Source organism: Eurosta solidaginis, chromosome 2, assembly GCF_040869045.1.
Source record: "Eurosta solidaginis isolate ZX-2024a chromosome 2, ASM4086904v1, whole genome shotgun sequence".
In the NCBI taxonomy this organism is placed as follows: Eukaryota; Metazoa; Arthropoda; class Insecta; order Diptera; family Tephritidae; genus Eurosta; species Eurosta solidaginis.
In genome coordinates this window covers 6,841,015-6,866,960 of record NC_090320.1, presented here as the reverse complement: position 1 = coordinate 6,866,960, position 25,946 = coordinate 6,841,015, and the positions used below count along the sequence as shown (strand labels likewise).

Here is a 25,946-nt window from a genome sequence, read left to right as displayed (position 1 = left end):
TGAAAGTGCAGAAAATATGTATTTAAAAATTTTTTTCGTTTTCCTTCAAAATTTTGAATTCAATTTTTCGTTTTCCGGCAAAATATTTAAATTGAATTTTGCACTTTCCATTTTATACTAAATATTAGTATGTGTAAACACTAAAGTGCATAACTATAATAAGAATGCAAAATACAAACTTTGTGGTATTATATTATGCTCTATTTAATATACACGAAGCAGAATTGCAATTTTTACCAATTTTTTATTTAGTGAAATTATTTGAACTAACTTTATATATAAAAAACCATAATATATGTTTTAAAAATATATGAAGTATTGTTTCAATATCGTTCTTTACTGTATGTATACAGAAAAAAATGAAATAAATTATATTATTCTATGTTAAAATAATTTGAGAAGCTTGTGATTTTGTAGCAGCATTGTGTTTGTGCAGCAGCAATTGTTGTTGCTTTGTTTTGTTGTGTATCGCCTTCCGCCGAAATGATCTATAAGGAGGTAGTCAAAATGTGAAATAACTTCTAGACAAGTGTATATAAGTTGCGTTCTTACCTCCTGAAATATATTACTCGATGTGATTTTGAAATGCTACTGCACCATCGGTCATAAAGTAGTTGGTAAGGTATTCCCAATACTCGTATGTACTATTTCGGCCCCTTCTTCGAAATGAGTGTACTGTCCGCAGCGGACCTCAACAAGTTCTTAGTTCGTTCCTCCATTCTGCACCCGCCCCTTCTCCGCAAGTGTAGTTTTCTGGGCAATACCACCGACTAGTTTCGTGGAACATAATGAAATTATGCAGCACTAAACATGCGAAACGATTTTTTCTGCATTTTCAGGATAAAACTCCATTTTGGCTTTCAATACTCTCCATCGCGCAGTCAAAATCCCAAATGCGTTTTCTATAACGCGGCGGGCCCGCGACAGTCTGTGATTAAAAACTCGCTGTTACCTTGTCGTATTCTTTCCCGGATATGGTTTCATTAGATTGTTTTTTAAGCAAAATGCACAATCTCCAACGAAGAAATGCGGAAAGGGTTGTGGCGATAATGGAAGAGGAGTATCTGGTGGAAGTGGTAATCGATTTTCCAACAGATCTTCTCCAAACCTTAATGCATGAAAAATGCCTCCATCTCCTTGACTTCCATAAGCTCCTACGCTTACAGCGGTAAACTGGTATTTAGCATCGCATGCTGCTAACAAGACAATGCTGAAAAACTTTTTATAATTGAAAAACAATGATCCTGACTTCGGAGGGCATTTTATAGCAACGTGATTTCCATCAATAGCACCTACACGATTTGGCATATTCCACTTTTGGAAAAGTCAGTTGTTATATCTTTTTATTGCTGCTCTGTGGGTTCACTTAAATATATTGGGGAAAGCGTTTTCCACATAGCCTCGCAAGTCTCCAACACAATCATCCTCACAGTGCTCTTTCCAATTTTGTGGCTCCAAGCTATTTTTTGAAAGGAATACCATGTGCAAGTACCTAAAAATCATACTAATTAATACAATATACGATGCTAATATCTGAAAATTTTTTACTGAAGTGTAATGGATAAACGTTCTTCCACACCAAGAAAATTAGGTAATAGTCTAGTTGAGGGGTCGACTGCGAGAGAGGTGTCAAACGACGCGTCTTGACATCAGTATTAATAATCCAAAGGCGGAAAATAAAAATATTAACTCGTTCAAAAGATATTAACGAAAAACCGAAAAAAGACCCGCGGGTACCTCCGAAACCGGGGGTGGGATCCATATTATTTTGCGCAGAACACCTTTCTGCGTTGGCGGTCTTCGGCCACGCTTATAAAAAATAACCCTGGGCTACGCCATGCCAAGTCCGGGTGTGTGGTATAACCGTGGCTACCGCCACGGTGATGCACAATTTTTCTTGTGGGTACAAACACAACAACAAACACATGGAAATCGCCATCTTCAACTGCAAATATCTCCGGACAGAGATACAAAATTTCCGCCTTCGGATTATTGTTCTCGAGATTAATACGCGTCTTTTGACACCTCACTCGAAATTTTTGGTAGCGTATTAGCAGTCGGCCCCTCAACTAGACTTTTACCAAAAATCATTGCTCTCAATGCCGAGATCAAGCAATTGGTCGACCAACAGACCAAAAGGTAAGAGCACCTCAGGATATGCAACCGCTTTGCTGGTTTTGGTATATATGGTCAACCGTCAATCCCTAACAGACCCTACCAAATATAACGACAGAGTATTAATGCACTTCCCACGGCAGCCGGTTCTAAGCACCAAAAGGTTTTGTGTGGCAGTTTCCGTGTTTTATTTGAAGATAATTACTGTTAAGTTCACGTCCTTGCACTCAAATATATATAAATCTTCTCCTATATGTAGTGCTATATTTCATTAAATCTGTAAGAATACCAAAATCCTTATTAATTTGTTAAACTTTTAATATGTGAACAGCTCACATTGAGATACGTGTAGATATGGGGCTTTATTCACCACCTAATTGTTTCACTATGTAGATATGCACCCAATTTGTTGCAATATTAATAAAAATACTATTAAAAATGTTTCTTTTACTTTATTTTGATTAAAAATTACCAAATTTTGCAATCACTTTGCACAATCACTTTTTATAAACAAAACATTCGCAGCTCGTGACAGCAATGGTCAGCTGTTTACGGTTATGGCACCATTAATCGATCACAATAGAGATGGTTATGGATATGGGTATGGTTACGACTATGGCGTTAGGGTTAAGGAAGTTTAATTTGGCTTTTAAGAAAACCAAAAATTCCATATAAAATGACAGCCAAGAAATGCTCAAGAAAAATTTTATGAGTGAAATTTTCTTTTGCAGTACGCAGCTCTGAAGAAATTTAATACATTTTCTACTACTATTTTCTAAAGATTTTTTTAGAAAAAGTGTACACGTAAACTCTTTCTTTGCCAAGAAATAAATGGTTGTGCATTATTTCTTGAAGAAAAAGTGACATTTAGACTTTCAAAAATACTATCGACTGACTTTTTATCAGTGAGTTTTTTTGTTCATAGTTTTGCTTTACAGAATAAGAATTTCAAAGTTTACGCAATTTCTTGTGTACATTTTAAAACTCACAGTTAGCGAATAAGGCCCCAGGAATGGACAACACAGCAAAAGCCCTCAAGCGTCAGAAGCGCATATTGCACTTTTCCAGCGAGGAAAAGCGCAACCTTATTTCAACCGTCAAATCAAAAAATCGGATTTGGAATATCGGCGATCCGCTGCATTCAAATAAAAATGCAGTGGATCAGGCGTGGAATGAGATAGGTTCTACGCTTGGTAAATCGGGTAAGTATGTATAATACGTTGTATATTCATACCAATTTGAAAACTTATAGTATTTTTATTTAGTGGAAGAGTGCAAAGCTGCGTGGGTGAGCTTGAGGGAAAGCTACCGCTACCGGGCGAAGGCCACGAACAAATTTAAGAGTGGAAGTGCCGGTGGGGAGCAGCTCAGTGAGCCATATTTTAATGAGGATATCGATTGGGAGTTTGCGGAAGAGATGTCCTTCCTGCCAAATGTATCCCAAAAGAGAAGGTACATATACACACAATATCATTAAATTTTAAGTAATCATATTCAATTTCCTTTTCTTTGCAGAACTTTCACTACCAGTGATGATTCCCAAAATGAGGAAGCGAGTACATCAAAACGCCCTGGTTCTCAATATGAATATGTAAGTTTATGTATATACATACGTATGTATCTTCTATATTATAAATAAATAGCTATTGGTGCCGAGATGAAAGATGCGGTGGGTTCTTCAATTTAGGAACGCAACATCTAAGAAGAGAAGTAGTTACAATAGTATCCTATGCAGACAACCAAATCTTCAGAAACCCTATTCACGACGGGGAATAAGCAGATTAATGACGAACTAGATATACTCATCGACGGTACTAGGTTACCGACAGTCACCCAACGCAAGATCCTTGGTGTGACATTCGATGGTGGCCTCTGCTTCCACGAACATGACACCGCAGTCGCCTCTAAAGTACAAAGTCGCAACAAAATTCTCAAGTCCCTTGCTGGCAGCATCTGGGGTAAAGGCAAAGAAACGTTGCTGAGTACATATAAGGCAATTAGCCAATGTAGTCGCCTTACAAAATACCGCACCCAAAACTGCAACTGCAAAGACGATAATCATCAAAGAGCGCAATTAAATGTTCACTAAACAGCATCTAATGAATTGTCATCAACCCGGATATCCAGGTCGACAATTATTAGACACTGCTCCGCCTCCCAGGAACGTGACAAAACATCTCCGCAAGTATATGAAGGAAGCCCGACAACTTGTGCCTCCACCGCCGTTTGACAAATTGAAACATTCGAGACTCGCAAGCTTATCCATGATACAAAAAATTGGAAGAGTTGCGCCCGGTGAACATCGTTATTGGTGGAGTTATCCGGAACGGCCTCGGCCTACTACCGAGGGAGGCGCGCATCTTTCTGATTCAACTTCGTTCTGTATACTGTAGTAGAACAAACGCCTACTTATCCAGACTCAACCCGGACATGTCCGATATGTGTATAGCCTGCGATGAGTTCCCACATGACAAACCACTTTTTTATTGCGATGTGGACCAACAGATCTAACGACTCACTCTCTATGGCCCAACCCTGTCGAAACAGCTGTTTTCCTTGAACTATGATTGATGATCTTGATGAAAACCTATAAGTGGTGGTGGTTTTGCATGAACGGGGGCGAATAACAACAACATGCGGTGGATGGGATGCTAAGCAGGGGTAGAGATAGGAGCAGTGATAGAGGGAGAGGTAGGTTTACAGGTAGATGTAGGGGCGGAGATAGAGGTAGGCAACTCAGGCCAAGGGGGTCACTGCTGGCGGGCAGTGAACGGCCTATTAATTAGGTTAGCTGCGAATATCAAATAAGCAGCCCTCGACCAAGAGCGGCTGGTGAGGAGGGTTTGGCTTAAAAGGCCTAAAGCACCCTGAGAACCTCCAGTGACAGGGCGAATAGATGCCGCCCTGAATTAAGCATCCACAGCCTAGTGCGGGGTTGCTTCGAGGGAATACCTACCCAAGATAGGGAGGCAACTATACGACGTGGGATACACACTCAGGAAGGTAAAGAGGTAAATTATTTGTAAATTTAAGGTGATTGTCACATTAAGACTGAGCCCAGTAAGGTCTTAATTAAGGTATACTGGAATCAACGACTCGGATATGTTTGTTAAGGGCTGGCGAATGTGGCATTCGGAAATCTCAGTACACGGCTTGACACACCGTCGAAATGACTTTCCGGTTAATGTCCCATTCGTCTCCGTCCCGTTAAAACCTTGGCAGGCCTTGGGGTACGTTCAAAGTCCGTCATCATTAAGTTGGTGGTGCAGGTTCGGTTGAGATCCTCCCGATTAATACTGATCTGGCTCTGAACGCAGTCTTCATGAGGGACTGCGTCAACCTTCACGTGGCCTCCCTGCCTTCGCATAGACAACCACGGGATCTATATAGGTAACTGCACACTCGGACCAAGATAGCGGCCTCAAGTGGGGACCCAATTAAATAAATGATGAGCAACAACAATACTAAAATAAAAAACCAAACACAGGAGAATGAAATGGCGTTCAATCCATTTGTAGGAAGGAAGCTAGCTCGCTCTCCAGAAGGGCGTGGCCCATCGGCTGGGGGCCTTAACATTTCGTCGCAAGTGGTAACGAAACCCAAAGGAGCGGAGGCCGAAAGCAAGCAAGGAGCATTGTCGCCGGGTGCTACACCGAAGCTTTGCAAAAAGAACTCCGACAGCAAGGCTCAAACGGGCACACCATTATTAAGTGAGCTAATTAAGCAGGCGTCAGCGGCGTTAAATCAGCAAAACCCCCCTGGAGAGAAAAAGATGACCAAGCTAGGCAAGGCGATTGAGGACTTGATGCAGTTCTTCATAGGGCGTAATAATATACACGCGGAAATCAAGCGCTTGGCCTCCGTAATAAAAGTGCTGTACATCGAGTCGGCCCTAGAGGTAAAGAATTTAGAACATAAATTGCGTGCAAGCGAATGCGCCAAGGATAGAAGTCCATCACCCCCAGGAAAGCGACCGAGGAATAATTCGTACTCGACCAAGGAGAACAACGTGGTAAAACCCACTACTACTCTAAAAGATGTCTTACCAGGGCACGTGGGTGGACACAAACGACGGCAAGAAACGCAAGAGAAGACGGAGCGGAAAGAGGAAACTGCAGCCCAAAAGACGGGAGAGTGGCAGTTAGCCAAAAAGAAGAGCAAGAAAAAATCACTTAAGGCTAGGCCGGATGCAATCATCATTTCCAAGGCGGGGGATGCGACGTACGCCGACATATTGCGTAAAGTGAGAAGATGCGACGAATTAAAATCCCTGGGTGATGACGTCAAAACGATTAGAAGAACGGCGAAAGGAGAGCTGTTACTAGAGCTGAAAAAATCGCAAGATGGGAAAACAAGCGCGTACCAAGCAGAAATTGAAGCGGTACTAAAGGACTCAGCTAAAGTTATAACAAAGTCCCAAATGGTCACGCTACAGTGCAGAGATCTCGATGAGATTACTATGCCCGAGGAGATTTGCAACGCCCTCCACCAGCAATGCAACATCAAACTTCCAGATGTGGCTGCCATAAAAAGCATACGCACAGGGTACAGTGGCACGAAGTCGGCACTTATAAGCCTTACAGCGGATGATTCCAAGGCGGTTCTTAATACGCAAAGAATCCGGGTAGGATGGGTTTCCTGCCGAATTAGAGAGCTCAAGCAAGAAAAACGCTGTTATAGGTGCTGGGGCTACGGGCATATAGCTCAGAAATGTAAGGAGACTGTAGATAGGTCTAGCCTATGCAGGAAATGCGGCCAGGAAGGTCATAAGGCTGCAAGTTGCGAAAATGCACCGAAATGCGCGCTATGTGGGGGACAACATTCAGCAGGCAGTTTTAAATGCCCACAACGAGAGGGCAGCAAAATGACTGTCTCATGAGGGTATTGCAGCTCAATTTAAACCATTGCGAGGCAGCCCAAGAGCTATTATCCCAAACAGTCTATGAAGGAGGATATGACATAGTGGTACTCTCTGAACAATACAAAAATCGCCAGGAGCAGGGTTGGCTCTCAGATTCAGCAGGGAAAGCCTCTATTTGGGCACCAGGGAAATTTCTCCCACAGGAAATTATGACGCCAACGGTAGCAGGATTCACGTGGGCAAAAATCAACGGTATATACGTCTTCAGTTGCTATGCCCCTCCGAGCATGACCATCGCCGAGTTCGAAGACATGATATACGGGATCACCATTGAAGCACGAGGTAAACACCCGCTTTTAGTGTGTGGAGACTTCAATGCATGGTCATCTGTGTGGGGAAGTAGACGAACCAACGAAAGAGGGAGAGTTCTCCTCGAAAGTCTTACTTCTTTGAGGCTAGAACTCCTAAATGAACCAGGGATATATACCTTCGATACAGGTACCAGACGATCCATTATAGATCTCACCTTCGCTAGCAGCGAAATAGCAAGACGAGCAAAATGGTCCATAAGCAACGTCTACACACACAGCGACCATAAAGCTATTAGCGTAGAGCTGCTTGAAACTCCACGAACAGTAGCAGCAAGACATCGACAAAGTAGGAAATGGAAACAGCACCTTTTCGACCCACAAATATTTGACATTATCTGGAAGGACGCCATAGTACGAGAATCGCATGCGGAAGACCAGTCGGTTCAAATCACTAAGTTGCTATGTATGGCATGTGATGCTGCCATGCCCAGAAGTCGCGGAAAAGCACAGCGCACTCCGGTATATTGGTGGAATGACGAAATTGCGGAAGAGCGTAGAAAATGCCACAAAGCACGAAGAACAGCGCAGAGGGCACGCTCATCACCACGATATGCAGAGCTACACAGCACCTATGTCGCACAAAGAAAGGCACTTAAAAATGCCATAAAAAAGAGCAAGAAGTTATGCTTTAGGGAACTGCTGGATAATGTCGACCTAGATCCTTGGGGATCAGCCTACAGAACTGTGATGGCCAAAGTTAAAGGACCGATATCACAGCAACCTACGTGCACGATACTGATGAATATTATTGTTGAAACACTTTTCCCGGCGCAAGATCGCTGGACTTATCCAAGCGAGGATCTAGACGCTGCAAAAAGAGTTGCTGATAACAAATCCCCAGGACCCGACTAAGTACCAAACATAGCCCTTAAAGCCGCGATTACAACTAGGGCTACATTATTTACTGATCTTTTTAATGCCTGTATGCAAGAAGGCGTGTTCCCTCGCCCGTGGAAACGACAAAGACTTGTCCTATTGCTGAAACGTGGTAAACAGCCGGACCAACCATCCTCATATAGGCCACTTTGTATGCTGGATTCCCTAAGGAAGATTTTCGAGCGTATAATTAGTGAGCGCCTACAGCTGTCTCTAGAAAGACCAGGTGGCTTATCGAATAGTCAATATGGATTTCGCAAATCAAGATCCACCGTAGATGCAATACAAACAGTCGTCAATATAGCTAGAGAAGCTATCTCTGGAGGCCAAAATAAAAGGAAGTTCTGTGCACTGATTATGTTGGACATCAAGAATGCTTTTAACACTGCGAACTGGATGCAGATAATGGCAGCGCTGCAAAGCTTCGGCACTCCAGCTTACTTACGCAGAATTATAGGTAGCTATCTTAAAGACAGAGTACTTCTTTTTGACACGGATCAAGGAGCTAAAGAGTACAAAATCACAGGAGGCGTCCCACAGGGATCTGTTCTCGGTCCAACGCTTTGGAATGTAATGTATGACGGGGTGCTAAAGATTGATCTACCAGAAAACACGCAAATTGTGGGATATGCTGATGATATTGCAGTGGTAGTAGTGGCCAAGAAACTGGACCTGCTTCAAGCATTATGTAATGACGCCGTAGCAAGAATAAAGGAATGGCTGACCAATACAGGACTGGAGTTGGCTAGCCAAAAGACGGAAGTGGTATTAGTAAGCTCCAAACGGTCGGCGAACGAGTTAGTCTTAACTGTCGGGGATCATCAAATCACCTCAAAGGATTCCTTAAAATACTTAGGAGTGCACATTGACTCTAAGTTAACTTTCAAAGAGCACTTCAGAGCGGTGGGGGAGAAAATTACCGAAGTTAATGGATCACTTATGCGAATAATGCCTAACATTGGTGGCCCGCGCGAAGCTATACGTCAGCTATTGTCCACAGTAACCAGCTCAATAATACTATACGCAGCACCAGTGTGGTATGGATCTAAACAGACCCATCAAAAATATATATTAGCAGCGTACCGACTTGCTTCTTTAAGAATAGCAAGTGCTTATCGGACGGTGTCCGACGACGCGATCCTGGTTCTAACCCGGAAAATCCCAGTGGACTTACTGGCAAGCGAAATGGCCGATCTGTATAACACTAATATCGAGCGACCATCTGAAGAAGACAAGAAAAGAGCAAGGACACAAACAATAGCTAAGTGGCAAGAACGGTGGGAGGCCTCGAGTAAAGGGCGTTGGACTTTCACACTAGTTTGGAACGTAGCTCAATGGAATGAGCGGAAGCACGGCGAACTGAACTACCATCTCACGCAAATAATGAGTGGACATGGCGGTTTCAAAGAGTATTTATGGAAGCGTAGGATAGAGGAAGATCCTCATTGCCCAATGTGTACCACAGAGTTAGAAAACGCAGAACACGTCATGTTCTACTGCCCCCGTTTCCACGAAGAAAGACTCACCTTGCATGGAGTCTTTGGGGAGGAACCTACCACGAGAAATTTAGTTTCACATATGTGCAGCAGGAAAGAATGCTGGACTGCAGTGAGCAAAATGGCATTTATAGTAATGACACGCCTGATGGATGCTGAGAGGGAGCGCAGAGAAATGCGCATGCGAAGCAGTGGTGATTAAATGGACACTCAGAGCAAATAGCGGGAACCTGGACGCAGGGACAACAGTAGGCTCTTAAAAAATGAGAAATATGGAACGCCACCCTGAAGTAATGCGAAAGTGGTGCCGGGGTGGGCGACGGTTCCAGAACGGGGCTGTTTTTTAGTCTACGGACACACGGTTGCTGCGACGGCAGCAATTATGGTGCATTAGGCATTTTTCAGCCTCCCCGCAAAAAAAAAAAAAAAAAAAGAGGTAGGCAACTCCCAATTCCGCAGGTTCTCAGCTACCGGAGTTACTCGGAATTTTTTTTTCCTGACCAAGGGCTGTCGTCATGGGATAACCCCGTTTAACCCAGACACAACACTCAAAAGTTGTCATCAATGGAGCAGCACCTCGCAACGGGACTGCTCCTTACCCTCCTGCTCCGGGAAAGCATTGAGGCTAACCCCGGTCCACGGGATTGGTGCTGCTGCATTTGTAAGAAAAAAATGCGATGACAACCTTATTGAACGGGGCGAAGCACCGCTACAACAACAACAAGAACAGAGGTAGGTAAAGAGAAAGGGGTAGAAGTAGAGATATGGTTAAAGGAAGGGGTAGTATTAGAGGAGGGGTAGATGTAGGGTTAGTGTCAGTGATAGACGTGAGGGTAGAGGTAGGGGCACAAGCATTTATAATTGCTACGATTTTAGATAATACCAATACTGATTTGCTAATTATTGTTTATTCATAGACTCCCACACCACCGAAACGTTCCCATTTAGCTAGCCAGCCCCAAAATCAGGAAATATGGCAGAAGTTCGATGACCTTTTGGAAAAACAAGGCAATGCGTTGAAGTTGCGGGAATCGGAGTCGGAGTCTCCATTTAAGGAAGCTTTTGCAGGCTTCGAATTTCTACTGAAGCAGCTTCCGAAGAAGGTAGCTGATGAAGCATGCTGCAACTTTATGTACACGCTGTTACAAAAAGTTGGCGCGGAAAGGGAAAAGTCTTCCTAGACCTATTAATTCATAAGCCAGTTCAAACTAAAGAACTATTTTCATGTGTCGACGGCTGAGTGGAACAACAATTTATTTGGAATGCCGATTCGAAAATGCCACAAAAACGTACCTAAAATGCAAACTTTTGAAGAGCGTCTTCTTCCAAACTTTTTTTCAAGAATGCCCAATGTTAGAAGTTGTATCAACAAAGCTCTATCTCAGTTGAAAATATCTTTTATCGAGATTTGCCGTTTCCGAAAAAAATTCTTAGAGAGTTCTTCAATAAAATTTTGAAATAGTTTTTGAAGCGCTTTGGAATCGGTAGTAAAGATAGGGAAAACCTCCACTTAGCCGGGGAATCATAAAAATAGTTCTCTACTTTAAGTTTTTATATACCTTCATAAACTATCAATCAACAGGATAGGATAAAAATTTAAAATGGTTTTAGTCTTATATTTATTTATGAGTTTGTTGCGTTTTTTTTCCGTACAAGTTTTGTGGTAATTCTAATTTGATGACGGGCTTTCAAACTCTGATTAACTTTTCTGAACTCTGTGTAAGTTTTGAAATTTTTATTTATATCACATATCTGTTATATTCCGCTATACTTTAAATGAAAATTATTGAAAACTCATAAATAAATATAAGTTTCGAATAAAACCATTTTTAATTTTGAAACTATTCAGTTGATCGGCAGTGTAAAGTTCGTAATATTGATAAGTTAATAAATGTAAACGCGAAAGTTATGTTATGAATTCATTTACTAATTTATTTAAATTTTTGTTTTTATACAGGTTTTTTGAGAGCAGCTGCACTAGTGACCTAGAAAATTGAATCTACTTTAAGTTTAGAACGGCCCACAAAGTTTCAAAAAACAACTATTACCTTCAGGTGCTGATGATTGCAATTGGACTACAAAACTGCATACTCAAAAAGCTCTTAAAAATCTGAGGTTGATTCTATTTTCTTGGTCGCCAGTATTTATGCGGTTTTTTACATAAATTATGTTATTAATGAAAATTATATAAAAACAAAAGAAAAATTGGAAATAATTCCATTTTTATCCTTTTCTAATGTTGGTCTTTCCGACAGGGTAAGAATTTGAGTTGTTTTGGAACGATTTCCCGTCATCCCTTGTCAATTTGGTTTGGAGACAAGCCGGTTTCGGCGTTGTGCCATCTTCAGTGTCAATTTTCGTTCTGTGCCATCTGCGTTACGTTGAATGCTTTTATAGTTTTCCATTCTACTGTAATGTTCTTTTTGGTATATCTGCTATATTTTAATATTGAGTAAATTTTTTCTGGGTAGGTTTTTTTTTAAACAATTTATTGGGAAGCAATAAAATACTGAAAAAATTTATACTGATGATGAATTATGAGATTTATAAGTTAATTTACATATTCAAGCGTATATGAATGCATATTTAAACGTTCTTGCAAATGTGCATACATACATATCAGCGCTGGGAGATAAGGATTACGTGTGTAATTGATTGCACATACGATTACAGTAATCATAATTTCATAATACCTTTAAATATGTAAATTTACTTATTAATCACATAATTCTTTATCAGTATAACAATCTCGCGTGTAACTACTCCTACAAATAAAATTATGCTTATACAAAAGCCGCAACATTTTGCCACGGAACGGCTCCCTGTGCTGAATTCACGTATTCTTTTAAAACGTTACGCACATAATTTCCATAATCAGATGATCTTCCGCGATAAAATCTTGTTTCGTTTCGATCACTATCCCAATTTTCGGTTTCTCCTATAACCCACTCGCCATTGTTGGTTTCATACCCAGAAAATGTATCTGGACAGTACTCTTCTCGAACCTCGTTTAAGAGGAAATTGTGTAGCAAACAGCATGCTGACACTATTTCTTGGGCACGATCAGGAGAACAAAATAATATTTTGCGCAAACAAAGCCATTTTGTACTTAATATACCGAAAGCATTCTCAAATGCTCGGCTGAGGCGGTAGTTAAATATCCGCTCTTCTGTTGTGAGCGTTTTTTGAGCAAATGGCTTGATTATTCTCTTACCCAGCGGGAAGGCATCGTCCGCTACGATGAAATGCGGCACTTTCTTTCCATCTATTAGGGTGTCGGCAGGAAATGGTAATTGATCACTTAGTACCTTCGAACCAAATGTCGAATTCTTAAAAATGTTCGAGTCGCCTTCACTGCCGTAAGCGCCCACATCTATGTGCGTAAACTTATACGACGCATCGCAAGAAGCCAAAAGAACAATTGAATGAAATCCCTGTTTGGAAAATAAAACATTTGTTATTCAAGTTGATCAACATAGGAATTACGTACATACACCTGCGAGCACCAAAACAATTCACACATAGTTTGTCAGTTATAAAGATTTATTAATATATAAATAATAAATGCCAAAGTCAAGCTCTAAGCAAAGCGTTCTATGTGGGACGGGCCTAATGCAATTCCCCACAAACTTGCATTCAACCCGTTTTTGATTGCGTTTCCAATTCCGATGCGTTCGAAACCGGTTGGCGGTCGGTGAAGGCAAATGCGTGTGGGATTGCATGAAGTCCGATTTACAATATACGAGTATAACATATACAACGAGTATTTATGCCAATTTTAGAGTATGCGAGTTAATGGCTACTCATATCCGTCGTTCTAACAACTCACAGACTGTTGTGCTTGCCATAACCGAATTATGTATGTACGTTTATTTGTGTTTAGCTTGTATGTTCATTTGTCTTTAACTTGCCTTGTAGTTATAGAAAATACTACCACTTTTCGGTGGCGCTCTAATTTGAATATTTTTGCCATCGATAGCTCCGATGCAATTAGAAAAATTCCATATTTCTTTGTAGCCTTTGGCAACAGCTGTCATTGTTTCCTCATTGCATTCCGCTACTTGGCATTTTAAAGCTTTGCAAATAGCTTGCGAAACATGCGACACTATACTGCCAAAATGCTGCTTGCTTATTCTATAGCAAGAAGCTATGTGTCGACATAAATCTCCACTTGCAAAGTACCTATTAAATTCAATTATTAATTATTTGTAAGAAAATTTTCTGATTTGAGCACACTTACTCCAAAACCATTGCTAGTTTAGCTTTCTCGCTGATGAAATCATCATTTCATAAAGCTTCTCAAAGGTAGCGGGAGTCATCCGGAAATTCTCTTGGAAAAGGGAAGGTGAGCTTTTTAGGTTTTTGAAGTCGGTTTCGAACCTGCCCTTTTCATCTCTTTCTCGGAGGTACGGACTTACGCGACAGCTTGGAACTTTTTTGCTGCTCCTTGCACCTTCCATAAGAGCAAGCTCCGCGCCCGCCATAAAGACCCCTGTATTTAAAATGATAAGGAAATCATTCCTGTAACATAATGGAAGAAAAAAATTAGTGGAGTTGGCAGTAAACTTTAGTACACAAGAGCTGGGTCTATGTACCGGAATGACCTTGCTGCTATTTCATCATATCCCTGTTTAATCCGAGAAGCTTCATTTCTATGAGTGGATGTACGGACTAAACAGAGCAAACATTACTTAGTCGGAGTTTGAGCCTTCTTATTTTTTCATTCCGAAACTCCTGGCCACGAAGGGAGAAGTTGGACACGCAAAATACAAATACTTTTAGCACTTTCGCAATATAAAGAATATAACTGAACTTACCAAGTGCTCATGTCTTCAAATTGTCAGCTAACTTCCTCTTCAATGTAGAAGTATTTATTTTATTTTGTTTTTCTTTAGTTTTTAATTAATTTATTTAAAAAGCGCACCCACTTCTTATTTATTTCATTCAATTAATTTCTTTCTCTATATTTTGCAACTCTTCTTCTTATACTATTGTTATTCACCATGCATCGTCAAATGTCAAAAATTCTTGCCTACTCCTATTTGAAGGCAAAAGAAATAATTCAAAAAATTTCTTGAGCATTTACTTTTTAACTGCGTACAGCCCTTTACGACTATGGCGTTAGGGTTAAGGAAGTTTAATTAGCCCTTTAAGGGTTTGCTATGATATGGTTATGGCTTTAGCGGTATGGTAATGCACCATTAGTCGATTATATTGATTTCCATAAGGTTGGTTCGATCAGCTGTTTTATATGGTTATGGATAAGTCACCATTAATTGGCCCTTTAACCCTCTCCTTCCCAAATTAAGAAGCAGTGTTTAAAAAAATTAAACTATGTTTTTTTTTAATAGAAATAGTATTCGAAATGACCCTGTATTAAAATTTTTTTGGTAAATTTGACTCAGTGGGCGGTACAGATTGGTAGCCATATGGCTACATTGGGATTTAATGCATAAAAGTTGAAACATATTTGGTAGCATGAAGTTAGTTATTTACTTATACTTATTTGCATTATTTGTTAGGAACATTTCAAAACAATTTTTTTTTGTTGTTATACACAAAGAAACATTACATTTCTTACATTTCATTCTAGAAAAAGAAGTCCTGTTATTGCAATGTTTGCACCTTTGCTTATTCTCGATTGGTATTGGCCAATGCCCAACACCGTCATACTATATATCTGGAATGGGTCTTTTAGAATTGGCTTTTCTCTTTACTTTTGGAACTGGACTATTGCTGTTTTGATCCGACGGTTTTCCCCTCTTTCTATCGGTGGTAATAAAACCAGCGTGTATCATCCCATCGGGAATTTCCGCTTTAAATTCTAGCAACGATTTTTTTGCCGGCACTTGGTTTTGAATACAATGCCTCTTGTACAATAACCAGGCATTGACAACACAAACGTCTAAAAGGTGATAAAATATGCGTAGATAGTATATTTATACTCAGTTGAGCAGAGCTCACAGAGTATATTAAGTTTGATTGGATAACGGTTGGTTGTACAGGTATAAAGGAATCGAGATAGATATAGACTTCCATATATCAAAATAATCAGGATCGAAAAAAAATTTGATTGAGCCATGTCCGTCCGTCCGTCCGTCCGTTAACACGATAACTTGAGTAAATTTTGAGGTAAATTGATGAAATTTGGTATGTAGGTTCCTGAGCACTGATCTCAGATCGCTATTTAAAATGAACGAAATCGGACCATAACCACGCCCACTTTTTCGATATCGAAAATTTCGAAAAACCGAAAAAGTGCGATAATTCATTACCAAAGAAAGCTAAAACGATGAAACTTGGTAGATGGGTTGACCATATGACACAGAATAGAAAACTAGTAAAATTTTGGACAATGGGCGTGGCACCGCCCACTTTTAAAAGAAGGTAATTTAAAACTTTTGCAAGCTGTAATTTGGCAGTCGTTGAAGATATCATGATGAAATTTGGCAGGAACGTTACTCCTACTACTATATGTACGCTTAATAAAAATCAGCAAAATCAGAGAAGGACCACGCCCACTTTTAAAAAAAATTTTTTTTAAAGTAAAATTTTAACAAAAAATTTAATATTGTTACGAATATTAGCAAAACTGAGGAGTGCTGCCATCTCCAGGCCGATGCTAAGCAGTGACGTGAATTCACATCAATAATTCAATCATTATGTATCTACATAAACGAATCAATAATTGCGTCTACACATATGTACACATTCCGGCGAGCAACATTTACATACAAGGCAGCGAGAGATGAGATGTCACACACCGATGAATTTACTTATACGCTTATGTGTGTGCGGGAGACTGTAAACTACAAACACAGGCATATATCTTATCTGAGTGGTCACAAGAGAGGGCAATAATTTGTGCACGTAGTTGTGGCTGGCGATTTTGTAGCCGAAACAACTAGTAACTTCTGGAAATCGAAGAGCCTAGAAGTATGCAGCGTAAACTATAAAAGCGGTGCAGTCGAGTAAGAAGAATTCAGTTTGATTTGAGATTTGGATTAAGCGCTATCTAGCGAGCTATAGCAGTATTATTTTGAATAGTAGAGTTTCATTTGAGCTGTAAATCAGTTTGGTTAATAAGCAAGATATTCGTTGCAAAGTATAAGTGTTATTGTGAAGTACTTGAATAAAGGCCATTTTGCATTATTACATATTGGAGTTATTTATTCAACAGTTTAGCGATACGAACTTAGCAGAGGGTTGCAAATAAGAGGATTTGCAAGTAAATTCGTTACAATTGGTGTCAGAAGAGGAATTGTTGAATAAATTCCGAAGATTGGGAATACAACAAGGACATGGCAAAGTTCAGTGAATTGAAGATCCAGCAACTAAAGAAGGAGTTGGAGAGCCGTGGATTGAATACAAGCGGCGTTAAACTTGAACTTCAGGCACGGCTACGAGAGGCAATGGAAGCAGAAGGAATTGATGTGGAAGAGTATGTCTTTCATCTTGATGGCGAGGAGACAACAAAAATTGAAGAGAAAAACGAAACATCGCAAACGGTTACCAGCACAGACTTGAACGTGATATTGGCTGCAATATCTGCACACACGTCGACAGTAACATCGAAAATTGAAGCACAGGAGGCACGCATTTCAGAAATGTCGACACAGATAACATCCAAGATGGAAACTCAACTGGAAGAACAGAAGACATATATGGCATCACAATTGGAAGAACAGAAAACACACATGGCGTCACAAATTGCAGAACAATTAAAAGAACAAGAGGCACGCATAACATTACAGCTCGAAGCACAAGAAGAACGTATCTCAACAAAGCTGGAGGCACAGGAAACAAAATTCTCATCGCAGCTGGAGGCTGTTAGTGAACGACAAAATAAAGTGGAGGCCGAGATGGATGCTTTGAAAGATCGGATTCAGGAGTTACAATTGAACCGTCCAATCACTTCAACGTCTACTCTGAAGGTAAAATCCCCAACGTTTGATGGTTCTGTTCCATTCCAGGTATTTAAGCTCCAATTTGAGAAGACGTCGACAGCGAACAACTGGAATGATGAAGATAAAGTTGCAGCTCTGTTCGTGGCATTGAAAGGGCCAGCAGCCGAAATCCTACAGACGATTCCCGAAGGAGAGCGGAACAACTATGAAGCATTGATGGCCGCTGTCGAGAGACGTTACGGAAGCGAGCATAGGAAACAGATATTCCAAATTGAGTTGCAAAACCGCTACCAAAAAGCAAATGAGACATTGCAGGAGTTTGCTTCAGATGTTGAAAGGTTGGCTCATCTCGCAAATGCGGACGCACCCGTGGAATACACCGAGAGGGTAAAAATCCAGAGTTTTATAAATGGCATACGAGACGTGGAAACGAAGCGAGCTACATACGCGAACCCAAAAACAACATTCGCAGAAACGGTGTCACAAGCTCTGATTCAGGAAACAGCGTCGCTTCTGTGTAAGCCAGTTTTCAAAGCACGCCGTGTGGAAGTAGAAAGGCCAGAGTGGGTAGACGCAATATTGGAGGCGCTGAAAGGATCGCAAAAGCGGAGTGAAAAAGTTATCAAATGCTTCAAATGCGGGAAGTCCGGTCACATTGCACGTCATTGCGATCTTGGCCTTAATAGTTCCAACAATGTGGGTGGGCGTAAACGCAAAGCTGGAGGAGATGAGCAAGAGCGAGTAAGAGGTAGAGAGCTAGATCCAGCTATTGAATGCCCTGTGATATCTGTGTCGCAAATTGGCAGAAAATCGAGCAGTCTTAACGTCAGAGGGAATGTGGATGGCAACGAACGAATACTGACTGTAGATACGGGCGCATCTCATTCCTTGATCCGATCTGACTTGGTCAACAGGAGAGTAAAACCGTTACCTGGAGCAAAGTTGCGTACCGTCACTGGCGAGTATAACCAAGTTCAGGGAGAAGTGATATGTGAAGTATTGATTGGGAAGGTCATGGTTCTACACAAATTTGTGGTGGCGGAGATTGTTGATGAAGTTATATTGGGAGTGGATTTCTTGGTTGACCATGACATCAAGATCGATATGCAGAGAAGGGTGATGCGTTATGAGAACCAAGATGTGCCACTTAACTTTAGTTTGGAAAAAGGGTTCAGCAGTAATCGGGTACTGGTGGAGAAGACTCGACGAAGGCCACGAAATTCAAAGGTAAAGGTTGATGGAACAAATGGGCCAAACAAATCAAAACCGGAGGTACCTGTGAGAGAAACACTGGCATTGAAAAGCCCTAACGGACGTACTAAAACGAAGAAAGAATGCAAGGGTGGTTTCAAGCCAAGGCACACTACTGTTGTGAAGCGTCGGAACGATACTGATTATGCAAAGCAAATCCGTCCAGCGCAAGCTCTGCGAAGTAGTTCTTCATTGGCCGAGCAACAGAGTGCGAGAGAACGATCCAGAATAATGAGTAGTAAGATGAAACACAGGTACGACAGGGAAAATAATTCGGAAGGTTTCCGGAATGGAGATATGGTACGGTTAAACAACCCTCACCGGCGGAAAAGTGTTCCATCCAAATTTCGGTGCAGTTGGGAAGGCCCGTACAAGGTTGTGAAGAAGATCAGTGATACCATCTACCGCATACAAACCACTGGGAAACCACGGATTAGAAGAGTGGTACATTTGGAGATGCTAGCGGCGTTTAGATTGGGAGATTTGTCTGATCGGGACGATCAGACTTAGGTGGAGGGCAGTGTTACGAATATTAGCAAAACTGAGGAGTGCTGCCATCTCCAGGCCGATGCTAAGCAGTGACGTGAATTCACATCAATAATTCAATCATTATGTATCTACATAAACGAACCAATAATTGCGTCTACACATATGTACACATTCCGGCGAGCAACATTTACATACAAGGCAGCGAGAGATGAGATGTCACACACCGATGAATTTACTTATACGCTTATGTGTGTGCGGGAGACTGTAAACTACAAACACAGGCATATATCTTATCTGAGTGGTCACAAGAGAGGGCAATAATTTGTGCACGTAGTTGTGGCTGGCGATTTTGTAGCCGAAACAACTAGTAACTTCTGGAAATCGAAGAGCCTAGAAGTATGCAGCGTAAACTATAAAAGCGGTGCAGGCGAGTAAGAAGAATTCAGTTTGATTTGAGATTTGGATTAAGCGCTATCTAGCGAGCTATAGCAGTATTATTTTGAATAGTAGAGTTTCATTTGAGCTGTAAATCAGTTTGGTTAATAAGCAAGATATTCGTTGCAAAGTATAAGTGTTATTATGATGTACTTGAATAAAGGCCATTTTGCATTATTACATATTGGAGTTATTTATTCAACAGTTTAGCGATACGAACTTAGCAGAGGGTTGCAAATAAGAGGATTTGCAAGTAAATTCGTTACAATATCTTTACAGTATATAAGTAAATTTTGTCAACATTCAACTCCAGTAATGATATGGTGCAACAAAATACAAAAATAAAAGAAAATTTCAAAATGGGCGTGGCTCCGCCCTTTTTCATTTCATTTGTCTAGGATACTTTTAATGCCATAAGTCGAACAAAAATTTACCAATCCTTTCGAAATTTTGTAGGGGCATAGATATTATGACGTTAACTGTTTTCTGTGAAAATGGGCGAAATCGGTTGAAGCCACGCCCAGTTTTTATACACAGTCGTCCGTCTGTCCTTCCGCAATGCCGTTAAAATGATAACTTGAGCAAAAATCGACATATGTATCTGTACTAACCTTAGTTCACGTACTTATCTGAACTCACTTTATCTTGGTATAAAAAATGAACGAAATCCGACAATGACCACGGCCACTTTTTCGATATCGAAAATTACGAAAAATGAAAAAAATGCCATAATTCTATGCCAAATACGAAAAGAGGGATGAAACATGGTAATTGGATTGGTTTATTGACGCGAAATATAACTTAGAAAAAACTTTGTAAAATGGTTGTGACACCTACCATATTAAGTAGAAGAAAATGAAAAAGTTCTGCAGGGCGAAATAAAGAACCCTTGAAATCTTGGCAGGTATTACATATATAAATAAATTAGCGGTATCCAACAGATGATGTTCTGGGTCACCCTGGTCCACATTTTGGTCGATATCTGGAAAACGCCTTCACATATACAACTACCACTACTTCCTTTTAAAGCTCTCATTAATACCTTTAATTTGATACCAATATCGTACAAACACATTCTAGAGTCACCCCCTGGTCCACCTTTATGGCGATATCTCGAAAAGGCGTCCACCTACAGAACTAAGCCCTACGCCCTTTTAACATACTCAATAACAACTTTCATTTGATACCCATATCGTACAAACATATCCTAGAGTCACCCTTGGTCCACCTTTATGGCGATATTTCGAAAAGGCGACCACCTATAAAACGAGGGCACACTCCCTTTTAAAAATACTCATTAACACCTTTCATTGGTACCCATATCGTACAAACAAAGTCTAGAGTCACCCCTGGTCCACCTTTATTGCGATACCTCGAAAAGGCGTCCACCTATAGAACTAAGGCCCACTCCCTTTTAAAATACTCATTAACACCTTTCATTTGATACCCATATCGTACAAACAAAGTCTAGAGTCACCCCTGTTCCACCTTAATGGCTATATCTCGAAAAGGCGACCACCTATACAACTACCACCACTCACTTTTAAACCCCTCATTAATACCTTAAATTTGATACCCATATCGTACAAACACATTCTAGAGTCACCCCTCGTCCACCTTTATGGCGATATTTCGAGACGGCGTCCACCTATAAAACTAAGGCCCACTCCCTTTTAAAATACTCATTAACACATTTCGTTTGATACCCATATTGTACAAGCAAATTCTAGGGTCACCCCTGGTCCACCTTTATGGAGATATCTCGAAACGGCGTCCACCTATAGAACTAAGCGCCACGCCCTTTTAAAATACTCATTAACACCTTTCATTTCATACCCATATCGTTCAAACAAATTCTAGAGTCAACCCTGATCCACCTTTATGGCGATATCCCTAAATGGCGTCCACCTATAGAACTATGGCCCACTCCCTCATAAAATACTCTTTAATGCCTTTCATTTGATACACATGTCATACAAACACATTCCAGGGTTTCCCTCGGTTCATTTTCCTACATGGTTATTTTCCCTTATGTTGTCACCATAGCTCTCAACTGAGTATGTAATGTTCGGGTACACCCGAACTTAAACTTTCTTACTTGTTTGTTCCTATTTTTGATCTATAGAGCGCAACCAACATATCGCTTATGTCCACCCCACCCATAAAGTGCACATATTAGGAGACAATATTTGGCCGCGAAACCTCCACGTGTTTTTTGTCTTCCATAAATTGATGATGCAAAATAAATTGGTTTATTGTCTAACCATTTGACAGCACATATGTATTCACGCCTTTCGGTTCTTAAGTGGAATGATCCTCTACCTTGGCGTTTCAGAGTGTTATCGCACGCCAACTGGCATTTTGGAAGGCTATTGTGTCCCACCGTTCCTGTAAGGAACATGCCATATTCCTTCAACGCACTTATAAGTTTATATGATGTAAACTAATTATCTGTAAACACTTTGAAGTTCCGGTTTTTCGGCAGACTTTCACACAAACGACATCTCCGCTTATACCTAACTCCGTCTTATTATGAATTGTGCTCTTCCCAGAATAAACCTCAAAATCATACATAATTCCACTTGTACCATTTCGTGCAAACATTTTTGTTACCCATTTATGCGGTTTGCTGCTTATATATTGTTTTAAACTATTTTTGTACTTCGTTGGAATTAGAACCTCATCAATGGAGTTCATCTCCTCAGGTTCAACCTTTAAAAAGTTTTCCCTTTTTAACAAAAAATTTAATATTGTTACGAATATTAGCAAAACTGAGGAGTGCTGCCATCTCCAGGCCGATGCTAAGCAGTGACGTGAATTCACATCAATAATTCAATCATTATGTATCTACATAAACGAATCAATAATTGCGTCTACACATATGTACACATTCCGGCGAGCAACATTTACATACAAGGCAGCGAGAGATGAGATGTCACACACCGATGAATTTACTTATACGCTTATGTGTGTGCGGGAGACTGTAAACTACAAACACAGGCATATATCTTATCTGAGTGGTCACAAGAGAGGGCAATAATTTGTGCACGTAGTTGTGGCTGGCGATTTTGTAGCCGAAACAACTAGTAACTTCTGGAAATCGAAGAGCCTAGAAGTATGCAGCGTAAACTATAAAAGCGGTGCAGTCGAGTAAGAAGAATTCAGTTTGATTTGAGATTTGGATTAAGCGCTATCTAGCGAGCTATAGCAGTATTATTTTGAATAGTAGAGTTTCATTTGAGCTGTAAATCAGTTTGGTTAATAAGCAAGATATTCGTTGCAAAGTATAAGTGTTATTGTGAAGTACTTGAATAAAGGCCATTTTGCATTATTACATATTGGAGTTATTTATTCAACAGTTTAGCGATACGAACTTAGCAGAGGGTTGCAAATAAGAGGATTTGCAAGTAAATTCGTTACAATTGGTGTCAGAAGAGGAATTGTTGAATAAATTCCGAAGATTGGGAATACAACAAGGACATGGCAAAGTTCAGTGAATTGAAGATCCAGCAACTAAAGAAGGAGTTGGAGAGCCGTGGATTGAATACAAGCGGCGTTAAACTTGAACTTCAGGCACGGCTACGAGAGGCAATGGAAGCAGAAGGAATTGATGTGGAAGAGTATGTCTTTCATCTTGATGGCGAGGAGACAACAAAAATTGAAGAGAAAAACGAAACATCGCAAACGGTTACCAGCACAGACTTGAACGTGATATTGGCTGCAATATCTGCACACACGTCGACAGTAACATCGAAAATTGAAGCACAGGAGGCACGCATTTCAGAAATGTCGACACAGATAACATCCAAGATGGAAACTCAACTGGAAGAACAGAAGACATATATGGCATCACAATTGGAAGAACAGAAAACACACATGGCGTCACAAATTGCAGAACAATTAAAAGAACAAGAGGCACGCATAACATTACAGCTCGAAGCACAAGAAGAACGTATCTCAACAAAGCTGGAGGCACAGGAAACAAAATTCTCATCGCAGCTGGAGGCTGTTAGTGAACGACAAAATAAAGTGGAGGCCGAGATGGATGCTTTGAAAGATCGGATTCAGGAGTTACAATTGAACCGTCCAATCACTTCAACGTCTACTCTGAAGGTAAAATCCCCAACGTTTGATGGTTCTGTTCCATTCCAGGTATTTAAGCTCCAATTTGAGAAGACGTCGACAGCGAACAACTGGAATGATGAAGATAAAGTTGCAGCTCTGTTCGTGGCATTGAAAGGGCCAGCAGCCGAAATCCTACAGACGATTCCCGAAGGAGAGCGGAACAACTATGAAGCATTGATGGCCGCTGTCGAGAGACGTTACGGAAGCGAGCATAGGAAACAGATATTCCAAATTGAGTTGCAAAACCGCTACCAAAAAGCAAATGAGACATTGCAGGAGTTTGCTTCAGATGTTGAAAGGTTGGCTCATCTCGCAAATGCGGACGCACCCGTGGAATACACCGAGAGGGTAAAAATCCAGAGTTTTATAAATGGCATACGAGACGTGGAAACGAAGCGAGCTACATACGCGAACCCAAAAACAACATTCGCAGAAACGGTGTCACAAGCTCTGATTCAGGAAACAGCGTCGCTTCTGTGTAAGCCAGTTTTCAAAGCACGCCGTGTGGAAGTAGAAAGGCCAGAGTGGGTAGACGCAATATTGGAGGCGCTGAAAGGATCGCAAAAGCGGAGTGAAAAAGTTATCAAATGCTTCAAATGCGGGAAGTCCGGTCACATTGCACGTCATTGCGATCTTGGCCTTAATAGTTCCAACAATGTGGGTGGGCGTAAACGCAAAGCTGGAGGAGATGAGCAAGAGCGAGTAAGAGGTAGAGAGCTAGATCCAGCTATTGAATGCCCTGTGATATCTGTGTCGCAAATTGGCAGAAAATCGAGCAGTCTTAACGTCAGAGGGAATGTGGATGGCAACGAACGAATACTGACTGTAGATACGGGCGCATCTCATTCCTTGATCCGATCTGACTTGGTCAACAGGAGAGTAAAACCGTTACCTGGAGCAAAGTTGCGTACCGTCACTGGCGAGTATAACCAAGTTCAGGGAGAAGTGATATGTGAAGTATTGATTGGGAAGGTCATGGTTCTACACAAATTTGTGGTGGCGGAGATTGTTGATGAAGTTATATTGGGAGTGGATTTCTTGGTTGACCATGACATCAAGATCGATATGCAGAGAAGGGTGATGCGTTATGAGAACCAAGATGTGCCACTTAACTTTAGTTTGGAAAAAGGGTTCAGCAGTAATCGGGTACTGGTGGAGAAGACTCGACGAAGGCCACGAAATTCAAAGGTAAAGGTTGATGGAACAAATGGGCCAAACAAATCAAAACCGGAGGTACCTGTGAGAGAAACACTGGCATTGAAAAGCCCTAACGGACGTACTAAAACGAAGAAAGAATGCAAGGGTGGTTTCAAGCCAAGGCACACTACTGTTGTGAAGCGTCGGAACGATACTGATTATGCAAAGCAAATCCGTCCAGCGCAAGCTCTGCGAAGTAGTTCTTCATTGGCCGAGCAACAGAGTGCGAGAGAACGATCCAGAATAATGAGTAGTAAGATGAAACACAGGTACGACAGGGAAAATAATTCGGAAGGTTTCCGGAATGGAGATATGGTACGGTTAAACAACCCTCACCGGCGGAAAAGTGTTCCATCCAAATTTCGGTGCAGTTGGGAAGGCCCGTACAAGGTTGTGAAGAAGATCAGTGATACCATCTACCGCATACAAACCACTGGGAAACCACGGATTAGAAGAGTGGTACATTTGGAGATGCTAGCGGCGTTTAGATTGGGAGATTTGTCTGATCGGGACGATCAGACTTAGGTGGAGGGCAGTGTTACGAATATTAGCAAAACTGAGGAGTGCTGCCATCTCCAGGCCGATGCTAAGCAGTGACGTGAATTCACATCAATAATTCAATCATTATGTATCTACATAAACGAATCAATAATTGCGTCTACACATATGTACACATTCCGGCGAGCAACATTTACATACAAGGCAGCGAGAGATGAGATGTCACACACCGATGAATTTACTTATACGCTTATGTGTGTGCGGGAGACTGTAAACTACAAACACAGGCATATATCTTATCTGAGTGGTCACAAGAGAGGGCAAT

General features: G+C 41.0%; 2 protein-coding genes across 2 annotated transcripts; one reads left to right on the top strand and one right to left on the bottom strand.

Moving 5' to 3' along the window:
- Positions 1 to 2,863: 2,863 nt before the first annotated feature.
- On the top strand, positions 2,864 to 11,169 carry LOC137241948 (uncharacterized). The gene is made up of 5 exons (XM_067769305.1): positions 2,864 to 3,020; positions 3,107 to 3,317; positions 3,381 to 3,567; positions 3,631 to 3,706; positions 10,637 to 11,169. The coding sequence occupies exons 2-5, from the start codon at positions 3,128 to 3,130 to the stop codon at positions 10,898 to 10,900; spliced, it is 717 nt and encodes a 238-aa protein (XP_067625406.1). The 5' UTR covers positions 2,864 to 3,020; positions 3,107 to 3,127; the 3' UTR covers positions 10,901 to 11,169.
- A 94-nt stretch (positions 11,170 to 11,263) lies between these two features.
- Positions 11,264 to 13,370, bottom strand: LOC137241947 (uncharacterized). Its single transcript, XM_067769304.1, has 2 exons — positions 13,210 to 13,370; positions 11,264 to 13,153 (listed from the first exon to the last, which is right to left on the bottom strand). The coding sequence occupies exons 1-2, from the start codon at positions 13,240 to 13,242 to the stop codon at positions 12,503 to 12,505; spliced, it is 684 nt and encodes a 227-aa protein (XP_067625405.1). The 5' UTR covers positions 13,243 to 13,370; the 3' UTR covers positions 11,264 to 12,502.
- Positions 13,371 to 25,946: the final 12,576 nt, after the last annotated feature.